The 13,560-nt window shown below is 39.6% G+C and overlaps 1 protein-coding gene across 1 annotated transcript in view; it reads left to right on the plus strand.

Annotated features, from left to right (window-relative positions):
- EFCAB5 (EF-hand calcium binding domain 5) overlaps positions 1 to 13,560 on the plus strand; it is a 135,471-nt gene that overhangs the window by 70,706 nt on the left and 51,205 nt on the right. Inside the window, exons 5-7 of the mRNA XM_044675595.1 lie at positions 4,123 to 4,278; positions 10,040 to 10,139; positions 11,999 to 12,868. Coding sequence (XP_044531530.1) covers positions 4,123 to 4,278; positions 10,040 to 10,139; positions 11,999 to 12,868 — 1,126 coding nt within the window. The remainder of the gene's footprint in view (positions 1 to 4,122; positions 4,279 to 10,039; positions 10,140 to 11,998; positions 12,869 to 13,560) is intronic.

A 13,560-nucleotide genomic window follows, 5' to 3' on the forward strand; every position in this document is an offset into this window, starting at 1 on the left:
TTTCTTTCTTTCTTTCTTTCTTTCTTTCTTTCTTTCTTTCTTTCTTTCTTTCTTTCTTTCTTTCTTTCTTTCTTTCTTTCTTTCTTTCTTTCTTCCTCCTTCTGTCTTAGAATCAATACTAAGTATGGGTTCCAAGGCAGAAGAGTAGTTAGTATAGGTTAAATGACTTGCCCAGGTTTACATAACTAGGATGTATCTGAGGCCCAATTTGAACCTGGGTCCTCCCAACTCCAGGCCTGGCTCTCTATCCACTGAACCACCTTGCTGCCCCAGCACATTGATTTTCAAAGCAAAAAAAAAACACATAAAAAACCCACAAATGAAGAGGTTTTCCCCAATTCACAGGGGTCATTTCATTTGACTAGGTTTAGTTTCTAACAGATGGCTGGTGGAGATAGAAACTGATGTCAAAGCATTTTTGGAAAAGAAATTGGATTCAGTCCAGTTCAACTCTAATCAAACCAGAGACATTTATTAGGCAGCTATTCTGTACAATGAGCCAGAATCTGGGAATACAATGATAAAATTAAAGCAGGTCCTGGCTTCAAGGAGTGTAGTCTCTAATGGGGAAAGAATATAGTAATATATGGAGAATAGATTGAGGTCATTGAGGAATAAGGGCAGGAGTAATTGGGGGCATCAAGGAAGGACTTTGTGTTGAAGACAGAATTTTAATTGAGTTTTGAAGGAAGTAGGGGATTCTTTGCCAAGAAAATCTCAAAATGGGGTCAGGAAGAGTCAGACACAATTGAACAAGAACAGAAGGACCAGATACATAATTTCATGCTAATTCTGGGCAGCCAGAATAGAGTGCTGGGCCTAAAGTCAGGAAGTCTCATCATCCTGAATTCAAATCAGGCCCAAGACACTTACTAGCTGTGTGACCCTGGGCAAGTCACTTCACCCTGTTTGTCTCAGTTTCCTCATCTGTTAAATGAGCTGGAGAAGGAAATGGCAAACCGCTCCAGTGTTTTCACCAAGAAAACCCCAAATGGAGCCATGAAGAGCTATTGAACATGTCTGGAAGTGACTGAACAAGACGAGAATTTTACCAGGTTAAGGCAAGGAGAGCACTTTAAAGCAGGTGGGTTCCAGGGATGAAAACAAGGAATGGAAAAACAAACATGAAAATCTCTGTCTTCAACAAACTTCATTTTATTGAAGGCAATACCAACAGAGAAGGAAATGCAAAACATATACTATAGAAATAAATATGAACAAATGGGGTGGGTGAGAGCATCAAGTGAAGGGGTGGGGAGGAGTTAGGGAGGGATGAGGAGCTAGGGATGGAGAAATCTTCGTTTGGAAAGCAGCACCTGAGTTCAGCTTTGAAGGGAGCTAGATTCCAAGAGTCCTGAGTGAGGAGGAGAACATCCTGGGCTGGGTCAGAGCTGTAAAATCCTGGGCCGGGAGCAGCACATAGATCTATGTTTGCGTCTAATTGCGTGATAGTGTTTTTCCTAAATGTCCACCCCCACCCCCATACACACACAAATACACACACAATCTTGTAGTTTGGGTACTATTTCCCAAACAACATTAGCAAAGTTGCTGCTTTTAGTAATAATAAAATGGCGTTTTTATATTGCTTTAAGTTATACAAAGTACTTTGCAAATATTCTCTCGTTTTAGCCTCAAAACAACTCTGGGAAGTAGATGTTATTATTGTCCCCATTTCACAGATGAGGAAACTGAGACAGAAAGAGGTTAAACAGGGGCAGTTGATTAGCTCAGTGGACAGAGAGCCAGGCCAAAGATGAGAGGTCCTGGGTTCAAATCTAATCTCAGATACTTCTGTGTGACCCTGGGCAGGTCACTTAGCCCCCATTCCCAATCTTTACTGCTCTTCTGCTTTGGAAATGATACTTAGTATTGATTCTAAGACAGAAGGTAAAAGAAAGAGGTTAAATGACTTATTCAGGGTTCCATAGCTAGTAAGTGACTGAAGCTAGGAATAGCAAAGAGATGGGTGTTGTCATTAAAATTCCTACATTGTAGTGGGGAGTGGGGTTGAGCAACTAGGGAGTACAGCGGTTAGAGTTCTGGGCTTGGAGTTGGGAAGACATCTTCCTGAGTTCAAATCTGGCCTTATACACTTACTGGGCCACTCCAGGCAAGTCACTTACTCCTGTTTGCCTCATCTTCCTCATCTGCAAAATGAGCTGGAGAAGGAAACAGCAAGCCATTCCAGTATCTTTGCCAAAAAAACCACCAAACTGGGTAAGAGTCGGACATGACTGAAAATGATGACTGAACAATAGTGTTTTTACTCACTGTTTCTGCTTTATTCACTGGTTAAGCAGGTTAGCACCTCTTAGAAAAACTAGAGTAGTATTATTTCCATTTTATGAATGAGGAAACTGAGGCTAAAAGGGGTTAAATGCTTCGCCCAAATGAATCCCAGGAACCATATTCAGAGCTACTAGGCCCCTAGACAGGCCACAAGGAGCACAAAGAGCCCTGGATGTTGTCAGTTTTCCTTTTCTTTGGCACACTCCAGGAAACAGCTCTAATCATTCTTCTTAGGCTCAGGGACTGTGGTTCTTTCTGGCAGCGGGTGTTATTAATGTCAGCCAGCCCACACTTGGAGAGCAGGGCTGTTCTCGCTCATAGAACCCACAGGCTATAAATCCAAAGCGTTAAAGAGCCTCTAAGAAGAAGGTTTAAAATAAACTTTCTTTCACTAGCATCCCTACTGTCAAGAGACCCAGGCGGCTTTGGGGTCATTTCTCAAACGATGAAAATAAAACAAGATGATTCTTGTAAATCAATCAGCTTTTCTCTTGCAGTTTCAGAAGGCTGAGCTGAAAATACCAATTGCTGGAGAAGTCTTGCCTCAGCGATGAGAGATAGCTTGGTCTTGTGAAAGGGATGATGGATTCAGAGGCAGAGGTTCTGGGTTCAATTCTCACCTCTTTTACTTACTAACTTGGGCAAGTCACCGAAACCATCTGGTCCTTAATTATATCTGCAAAATAAAAGGGATTGGATGGCACCTGAAGTCTTTTCCAGTTCTATATGGGGGAAACTGTAGTGAAGGTGGAAAATGCTGAATTTTTCTGAAGTGATTGTTTGTTGATAATAGATTCTCAGGATCCTGAGATGAGAATGGATGGCCAAAGGTCAGTTCTTTTTTTTTTTTAAACCCTTACCTTCCATCTTGGAATCAATACTGTATATTGGTTCCAAGGCAGAAGAGTAGTAAGGGCTAGGCAATGGGGGTCAAGTGACACAGCTAGGAAGTATCTGAGGCCAGATTTGAACCCAGGACCTCCCATCTCTAGGCCTGGCTCTCAATCCACTCAGCTACCCAGCTGTCAGTTCTTCTGCCTCCAAGGTATACAAGGAAGTGAGAAGTTTCAGAAAGAATACTGACCAGCCTGAAACCAGACATTTTGTTGTTGTTCATTCATGTCCAACTCTTCATGTACCAATTTTGGTTTTCTTGGCAGAGTTAGAGAAGCAGTTTGTTGTTTCCTTTTCCATCTCACTTGGTAAATGAGGAAAGGAGGCAAACAAGGTCAAGTGACTTGCCCAACATCACATAGCTTGTAAGTGACTAAGGCTGTTCCTGACTCCATGCCCAGCTCTCTAGCCACTGTACTATCTAGCTGCCTCAGAGCTAGAGGACCCTAGTTCAAATTCTGACTCTTATACTTACCACCTGTGTGACCTTGGAGAGTCACTATACAGCTATGGGCCCCAATTTTGGGGATGTGACCAAATGATTTCGGATTCTTTCCCACTCGAATTTACAATTATAAGTCCTATTTTAAAGACGAGGAAACTGAAGTTTAAATTGAAGTTAAATTCTTTCCCTAAGTTCACATATTGATTCCAATCCCCTTGCCCACAATGCCTCTCTAGTGAACCAGAGCATCATTAACTTGACTTGAATTGGTACAGAGACATATTCCTCCAATTTCCTTTTTCTTTTGGAGTTTCCTTAGGAGTATCCTGGATTCAAATCCTGACTCTGCCCTTTTACCACCCAAGAGATCTTGGGCAAATCTCTCTGAGCTTTCATTTTCTTATGTATAAAATGTGAGAGGTTTGGCTAGATACCTGTGCTCCCCATGGAAATTATGGCTTTAAATCAATCCTTTTGTCTCTTCCTGATAGGTTATCTTTCCATGTATCAAGGAATTAACAAGTGACATGTTTACGGACTTCCTGAGGCACCTTTACCAGTGTTCAGGTGACTTCTATGATATCTTGAAGCATGACAAGTGGAGGCAGAAGTTTTTAAAACTCTTCTTTGCTTGCGATGTTGGAAAGGTAAGCCACATGGGAACACTTGGGGTATGACTGGGAAAACTGTGATATAAAAACATATAGAATCTTAACTATGATATAAAGAATGATGAGGATGAGGAAGAAGGGAAAAGGTGGGCAGGGGTATGAACAGAGGAAGAGTAACATAAGCAGAACTGGTAGAACACTGTGCCCAGCAATAATGATGGAAATGAAAGGAGCATCTAATGGTAGTTAAAATCTGAGTAACTCTATTAACTAATCTTTACCCTAAAGAACAGATATGACCTCCTTCCCTCCTTTTGGCAGAGGTGGAGGAGAATGTTGAATACGTCGGAAGATGTGGTTCTTCTATAAGTAGTTTTTGCTTAGCTGTTTTATTTCGTTGCAATTCTGGGGAAAGCCAGAGAAGCATATTATACCCAGAAATCACTGACAGAAAAATAAAAATCAGTAAAACATCAATAGGAAAATAAGGGGCATTGAGGATAGAAAGCATGCCTTCATAGAGAGATTAAGGAAAGGATAAAAGTGCTTTTTTTTTAAACCCTTACCTTCCATCTTAGAATCAGTATGGTGTATTGGTTCCAAGTCAGGAGAGTAGTAAGGGTGAGGTATTAGGTGTTAAGTGACTTGCCCAGGGTCACACAACTAGGAAGTATCTGAGCCCAGATTGAACCCAGAACCAGGCCTGGCTCTCAATCTACTGAGCCACCTAGCTGCCCTGATAAATGGGCTTTTATCAGCAAAGGATTTATGGGTTGTGGTTTGAGAGGGTATCACTATATCCAAAATGCCAGATGGCCTTGGAAGAGTTCCAATGCAACTGTGATGGAAATATCTTCTTGTTATATGAATATGGCTTCATCCTGACTGAGAAATAGCTAGCAGGTGCAGGCATCTAACCCATGGTGTCCAGGAAGAGATTTCCAGCAGGATTCACAAATCTACTTTGCCTGTTCCCTCATTTGCACCTTCCTCAAAGCTCCAGACCTCCATTGTCAAAGAGTTCCAGGAACCTATTGAGTGGCATGCTCAGAAGCTCTCAAATGAGAAAAGGCATTTTGAAAAAGGACAGATGCTGGGCCAAGAATGCTTCAGTAAAGGCTGAGGCAAGTCTTTCCAGATGATAGATGGTCCCTTTACAGGCTTCAAGTGCCTTCTTCAATTGCAGGAGACCAAGTTAAAAAGGTGATTGATGGGCCTCATTCTTGCTGTTTCAGTACAAGTTAGAGAAGGATGGATACTGTCATATTTTATGTTAGGGGTGTTTTTGTCATTCTCTTTTTTTTTCCTGCACCAAATTTGTGATTTCATTGGTAAGGATATAATAGACTCTGGCCTTCCTTTCCCAACCCATATGCAAAGTAGCAAACTGGGCTTCTGGAGCTAAGCCGACTACAACTCTCTCTTTTTAAAAAATGTTTAAAAGTTTTATTTTTTATTATATACTTAGCAACAACCACCACCACCACCACTTCCACCAAAAACATTTTAACATATGTTTAATGCATAAAGAACCACAAACTCCACATTGTTTTCAATTTGTTTAAAATATGTAATTATACATATGTGCTAATATAGACGTCTTCTGCTTTTGTGTTCCTTTTGGATTTGTTTTATTTGGATACTTTTTTCTCTTGATTTTGTGGCTTTTAAAAAAATGTAATCATGGTATGTATTCTTATTCTCTTTTCTTCTCCTTTCATCTCTCCATATTATTTTCTTTATATTTCCAATATTTGTCATTTCAATAACATAATACAATCTATTACATTCAGATATCATAATCTATTCAACCATTTCTCCTATTCATTGCATTTGTGCTATTTCCAGTTATTTTGTCATAACAAACGAAGCTTCCATGAATATTTTCATAGACACAGCTTTCTACCCTCTCAATAATACCCTTAGGGCTTAACCCTAGTAATAGGATTTCTAAGAGGTCAATGAACATGAACAGCTGTATAGCTCTTAATGTATATTTCCATCTTGTTTTCTAAAAAAGAAATTCACAGCTGCTCTAGCAAGTAATATTAGGTTTGTTTCTCCATGTTCCTATCAACATTTATTTTAAAGATCACTTTATTTCATCTAGTTCTCAGTAAATTATATTACCAGGACAATATTTTGCTAGATTGTCCCTTAAATAGCAGGACCATACTCTTTCCAAAACAGGTCTTTCCAGCTTGGTCATACCCAATTGAACTTTTGTTCCAGTGCCACAATCTCTCAGGGATACAGGATACAGGATAATCCCATAATATGATGAATGTTTAGGTAGGACCTTTGTAGAATATTTATGCTTTCTTAGCCATTGTTGTCCCACCAGAAACTATGCTTGGATAAAGTGTATGCTCAGACTTAGATCTACTACTTACCTCAAGCCAGATATGTGGGAGCTCTCCATATATCTATTGTATTGATCTTATCTAAGGTTTTATTCAACTTCTTTCTTATTTATTTTTGGGTTAGATTTGTCTAGTTCTGAGAGGGGAAAATTAAAGTCTGCCACTATTATTATTTTGTTATCTATTTCCATATGTTTCTCATTTAGTTTTTCCTTTAAAAAACTAGGTGCCATAACACTTGTTGCATATAAACCCAATATTGATGATGCTTCATTATCCTGAGGAACCCCACCTCCATCCCCTAATATAGTTACCCTGTTCAACCCTTCCAATTACATCTATTTTAGGTCCAAATCTGTCAGAGATTGTGACTGCAACTCCTACCTTCTCTAGACAAGCTGAGGCATAGTATATTCTGCTCCAGTCCCTCACTTTCATTCTATGTGTGCCTCTCGTTTTCAGTATGTTTCTTTTAAACAACACATTATCAGGCCCTGTTGGTTTTTAAAAATCATTTCTGCTACCCATTTTCTTCCGTTGTGTGAATTCATCTCATTACACTCTGAGGGAATAAGGAACAGGCTGGGAATGTCCTAACCTTGTCATTATTACCTGGGTGACCTTTGGAAAATCACTTAATCTTCTCTAGACTTCAAAGTCTTTGTAAAATGAGGAAAGAGGGTAGGCCAAAATGACAACTAAAGTCCCTTCCAACTCTAAATCTCAGACCCAAAGTCATTTAATTTTCTCTAGGTCTTAGTTTCCTCATCTGTAAAATGAGGGAATTGGATTAGGTGTTCCCCAAGGTCTCTTCCAGCTCTAAAGCAATGATCTTAATTTTCTGTGAGACAGCTCTTCTAATACTTTTTGGTGAGCATGTTCTCCTTCTTCACCCAAACTTCCCCAGGGTCTTTCATTGCTCTTCCCATGCCATCTTTTAGAGACCCTTCATCATCCTGGCTGCCCTCTTCTGGATGCCTTAATGTTTTCCTGTAGGGTTCCTGGTAATGCTTGATCTACCTTCCATTGGCTAGCATTTAAGCCTCATCTCCTCTCACTCATCACCCTTACTTTGAGCTCACTGAAAATGAAAATCAACTGATCGGCTGGGTTTCCTGCCTCCAAGTTTTCTCTCTGACTTTTTATCTCATCTATATCTAGATGAGGAAACTGTAAAAACCAAACAGGCAACACTCCTCCCTCCCAAACAAACAAAAACACTATAAAGAAGCCATTAAGACTGGCCTGAATGGTACTATAGTAACTAAGGTCCTAAGGTCCGTTAGAGTAATGTCTGTCTGATTGTATCTAATATTTGTGAATGAACATAGCATTGGAAGAAAATCTCAGGACTCTCTACTAATGACATTTGCATTTAGGGGTGAAATTGCAGGAGCCAGAGTTGATTAACGTTCATATGTTGGTGCATTGGAAAGAGTGTTGGCTCTGGAGGCTGAGGACCTGGATTCAAATCCTACCTCTGAAGCTTACTATCTTGTATAAGTCTCTTAACTCCCTATGTCCAAGTTTCCTTATCTGTAAAATGAGATTGGACTAGGTGGACCTTTGACAAATCACCTAACTTCTTCCCTCAGTTTCCTCAATTTTAAAATTGGAGAGTATGACTAAATAGTCTTTGAGATGTTTTTAAATTCTCTATCTATGATCCTAGCACTTACTTTAGGAGTAAACTTGGCAAAAATCAATCCATCAATGAGCTTTAATTAAACCCTCGCTATGTGCCAGGCACTGAGCTAAAGGCATGGGCTAGAAAAAGTGTTTATAGTCCTTGTCCTCAAGGAGCTTAAATTCTGACAAGGGAGATGGAATGATATGAGACAAATATGGTGTCGAGGGAAGGTAGCTTTAGAGAGAATGGTACTGGTCACCTCAGCATACGTTTAGCAGTCATGGCCAAGCACAATGGCTTGTGAGTTTATTTTATTTTTTTCTAAACCCTTTCCTCCCATTTTAGAACCAATGCTAAGTATTGTTTCAAAGGCAGTCAAGCAGTAAGGACTGGGCAGTGGGGTTAAGTGACTTGCCCAGGGTCACACAGCTAGGAAGTATCTGAGGCCTTGTGAGTTTATTTTTAAAGAATACCTTTTGGCTGTTGCAATTGCATGTGTGTGCACACATGTGCACACTTGCATGCTGATCTGTTCCTCCACAAGTTGTTTGTTGGAGTTTTTTTTGCCTCAACATGCCCTATTGAACCATGATCTCTGGGCATATAAAGAGGCCATGGGAATCCACACAGGCAGCAGCCACTTGAGAATGATCTTCCCTGTAGTGCTGGTTTTGTGAAACACAGAGCCAAGCTGCTTTGAGTCATATTTGCATTAGTTTGATGGCAGAACAATTAGGAAGCCGGGATTCAGTGCTGACCTGAGTGACTTGTCCTTATCACTCTAGCCAGGTGCCAAGTGGATTGCAGGCTGCCCCTGGACAGCCCGCTATAGCTTTATTGTCATTTCTAGAAATCGTCTTAAGTGCTCAGAAGCAATCGTGGCTGTTGGCTGCTTGTCTTAACAGTCCTACATCCATCCCAGGTCAGGATTCCTCTTTCCCTTGGGTGGTTCTTTCCACACACCAGAGCCTTGTCATTTGACAACTTGCTTCCACGGTGACCAACCCTCCATCCGTCTGCCTTTCTCCCTTTGCTTGGGCTCTTTGGCTTTCCCTGATGATTTTAGCATTTGTCAGTGGTATTAGGGAAGGAGGGCTGTACTTAAGAGGCAGAACATCTAAAAGTGCACGGTGAGTTTAAGTAACAGATAACCCACCACCATATCAGCAGTATTTCCATACGAGGTAGTTATAAAATCTTTACATAGCTTTAACCTTTAGTAACTTTAAGTGTGCATGTGATAAAAACATACTGTAAAGGGCATAGAAAATGAATTCTTTAATTTTTTAATGTGTTAGTAATGCCAATTTTGAGTTAGACAAAGAGGGAGTATTCCAAGTTTTCTTGGCATCCAGTAGCCATCTACAAGCAGCATATTGGATAAAGGAATGGTTCTGGAATCTCTAAAAATTTAGAAAAGCAGAGGCATTTATTCATCCAGACATCACATAGTTTTTGATCTGGAAGAGTCCTCAAAAGCTATCTAGCCCAATCATCTCATTTTACAGGTGGATAAATTGAGGCTTAGGAATGAAAATAAAATGATACCGTCTGTATAATGAACCTTAGATCTTTTTTTTAAAACCCTTAACTTCGGTGTATTGTCTCATAGGTGGAAGAGTGGTAAGGGTGGGCAATGGGGGTCAAGTGACTTGCCCAGGGTCACACAGCTGGGAAGTGTCTGAGGCCAGATTTGAACCTAGGACTTCCCATCTCTAGGCCTGGCTCTCAATCCACTGAGCTACCCAGCTGCCCCATGAACCTTAGATCTTAAGACTCCACTGATTGCAAATATCTTTCCTAGCTGGGGTTCCTGGACCGGGAGAGGACATTGACCTTGCTGGAAAACTTCTATGATAAAAACCCGAAGATGGTTAGGAGGCTATTTTTTAACCCAAAGTTTTGTAAGTAAAACAACAAGGTGGGATAGCCTGTCAGGCCAAGATGATATATCACTACCGTCTCCAACACCACTGTGATAATATTGGCTCAAGGTCATGTTACCCCTGCAAAATACCTTAACCCATTAGCTGCTTTAGCGGAAGCAAAGCTATGAGTAGGGCAGAACAATTGGGGCTTTCCCCTAGAGTGCAGGAATTTAGAAGACTTCTTAAAGCACTTTTAGTCTTTTAGCAGCATAGAAACACTGGAGTTTAGCATCTTATCTAACAAGAAAAGTTAGTTAAAATAGGAAGCTATCATTATAACTCACTCTACTTCCCCAAACATCTTGCGATCACCCTAAAATGTTGGTTCAAGGGCAGCATTTTGTTCAATTTGCCCTCACGTGTAAAAACAACTCATTATGGCTCTGTATGGCAATTATTGCCTTGAGAACCATTCTTACTCTGAGAGCCAGAAAATCCAATGATAACCATGAGAAATGTGCTCAACTAGAAGTCAACTCCCACTTACTTAATGGTAAAACAACATACGGTTACCAGCTAATGGTTTTTAAACACTTTTTGCAGAGGTGAGAGCCCATGGGTGTGGAACATGGTATATACTACTGGATTTGGATGGTGTGTTAGTTTTGCTGAACTACCTTTTTCTCTTCCTTTTTTGGTTATTTTTATAAGGAATGTCTCTCTGGGTAGAGGACATAGTGGGTTATGTTGAAAAATGAAGGCAACATAAATTTAAAAAGCTATTAAAGAATTAAATACACATATATATTTAATAAATGACAAAGTTAATATATTACTATAAATATGTTAAATATATATGCAGTTGCAAGGGACAGTTGGGATTTGACTATCCAGAATTTTTTTTTAAAATCTTTCTTAGATTTCTAAAGAAATATTTCTATATCAGTGAATTTTTATTTATCTTACTCATCCTAATAAAACTGGCTAATTTGATGTACTTACTCCTTAGGGGTTTTTTAATTTAAAATTCTTTTAATTTAAAGAAAAGTGGGGAAAACTTAGCAGGCAGAAATCCCATAGGAGTAGAGTCAGAAGGCCTTTTAACCCTCTCTTAAATAATAATAAATATGTAATACTAAATAATTATGTAATAGCATAATTAAATAATAAACCAATCCTCTGTTAAGTAATAAATAATCTTTCATTCACTTAGAGTCTGTGGGCTTTATGTGTCAGGTATCCAAGTGAAAATTTAAGAATTGCTTTATTTCAGAGAAAGTCACAACCAGAGATCATACATACACCTTTTGTTTTGGTCATCTGAGCCAAAGACTTCTCTTTATTTTCAAAAGTGGAAGGTATACTGGAAGGAATGTTGCTTTTGTAGTCAGAAAATCTGAGTTAAAATCCTACCTCTGTACCTTATTACTTCTGGACTATTAAGCAAATTGCTTAATTTCTCTCTGCTTCAGATTCCTCTTCTCTAAAGTGAGGGAGTTGGACTAAATGGTCAATAAGGTCCCTTCTAGCCCTAGAGCAGTAATCATTTGAATAAAATATTTATTCCTTGGGTGTGACCTTGAGCATATCTGTTGGCCTTAGTATTTCCTCTTTAAAAACCAAGGGGACTGAACTCATGGTTTGTAAACTCCTAGCCAGTTCTAAATATATGATCCTATAATCTTTTAGGGAAAAAGTTGGGTTTTTGACTGACAGAACCATCATCCAAAGAGCAAGGGAGACCTGTAGAATCAAGTTCATCTCACAAAAAGAGTTAACAATAGTAGGAGATTATTGATAGGGTTGTCATTTTCTTTCTTTCATGGGGTCATTGGAGAGTTTGGTATCACCAATATTGTCATCTCATCAGCTGAATGTCTTGATTTCTGTACTAGGGCCATTCATTGAATTTGAAGAGGTAGAACCAGCTGAGTTCTGGGGAGACATGGATGATGAGAAGAGCCCTTTTGAGAGATACGATCGACTATCTCAAATAGAGTGGAAGAAATCCACTCATGGCATTGCAAAGAAATTGCCCCAGGATGAAATGGACCTTATTGGAGAGGAGGAACATGAAAGAAAAGTCGTTAGTTGGTCTGCCAGCACTATAGCCTATGAAGACGATTTCTCAGATTTCCATGAAGCAATGGAAGAGGAGAAAGGAGAGCCTTCTGGCAAGAAGAGCTTTAAAAAGTTGCACGTGCTTCCAGAGGAGTTGCCTTCAGAATCACAGATTGAGACACAAATAAGCCACGAAGCAAAGCAGGAAGAACTATCCACAGAGCAAGGAGAACCATCCACAGAGCAAGGAGAACCATCCACAGAGCAAGGAGAACCATCCACAGAGCAAGGAGAACCATCCACAGAGAAGAGAAAAACATCCATTCCGGAGGAAGAACCTCCCAAAGAGCAAGAAAAATCTGTAAAATCAAGTTCTTCCAAGGGTTCAGCAGAAGAACAGAGAAGCACCACAGAAGAGCAGGACTTAAAAACTGAAGTAAAAAAATCCTCAGAAAGGAAGTCAGAAACAGAACAGAGAAGCTCAGAAATAGGACTGCAGGAGCCTGGAGCAGAGCCAAGAGAACCATCAGAGCCTGGAGCAGAGCCAGGAGAACTATCAGCATCTGCAACGGAAGGGAAGGAATCCAGTATCCCGGAAGAAAGTACTGAACCCCAAAGGAAAAGCACCCTAGAGTCCCCCAAAGATTTTCCACAGGGAGAGGAAGATGAAATTCTACTCAAGAGTTCAGAAGACCTTCTCCAAGGTAAGAAGGTGTTCTCTGACTTATTGCTGACCCCTTATTTTTTACTGACTCTAAATGTGTTTTCTAATACATACCTTTGCCTCACTTAACATGTCTTCTAGACTTGCCAACTATTCAGCTCATCATCATTGCCTCTTCAGAATAACTGCTATTTGCCTAGATCCTCTTTTTATAATAGAATTCCATTTATAAAAGATAAAATCTGGCCACATTAAGAATATAAGTAATTCTTCATTTACTCGATATGGGTAACACCAGCCAGCTAGCCTTTGGAGAGTTCAGATCAGGAAAATGTAGTAAGGAAACTTGAGCTGTGAAATTGTAAGGTTGTATACCAGGTATTTGACACCAGGTGCATTATGACACTGAGCCCAGGATGAATGCCAATGATACCAGGGAATTGCTTTATGGTTTTTAAAAAAATATTCCTTTAATTTCATTTCTAAAAGAGGTTTTGTACTGTTCACCTATGAGAATGTTATATATTGTGACAGAACTTAAATAGAGCTATTTCGAGGTCTGAAGGCTCTGTGACTTACTACAAACATAGCAATATGAGAACTTTTTGTTATTTCTCTAACCTGGTTGGTGAGGTCAAAATCACATCAGAATTGTGTTTTTTTTTTTTAATTATACCAAAAAGTAATGGTCTCAATATGCAGAAAGAGATCTATATTTTTGGACATGGACCA

This window comes from Gracilinanus agilis, chromosome 4 (assembly GCF_016433145.1).
Source record: "Gracilinanus agilis isolate LMUSP501 chromosome 4, AgileGrace, whole genome shotgun sequence".
Lineage (NCBI taxonomy): Eukaryota > Metazoa > Chordata > Mammalia > Didelphimorphia > Didelphidae > Gracilinanus > Gracilinanus agilis.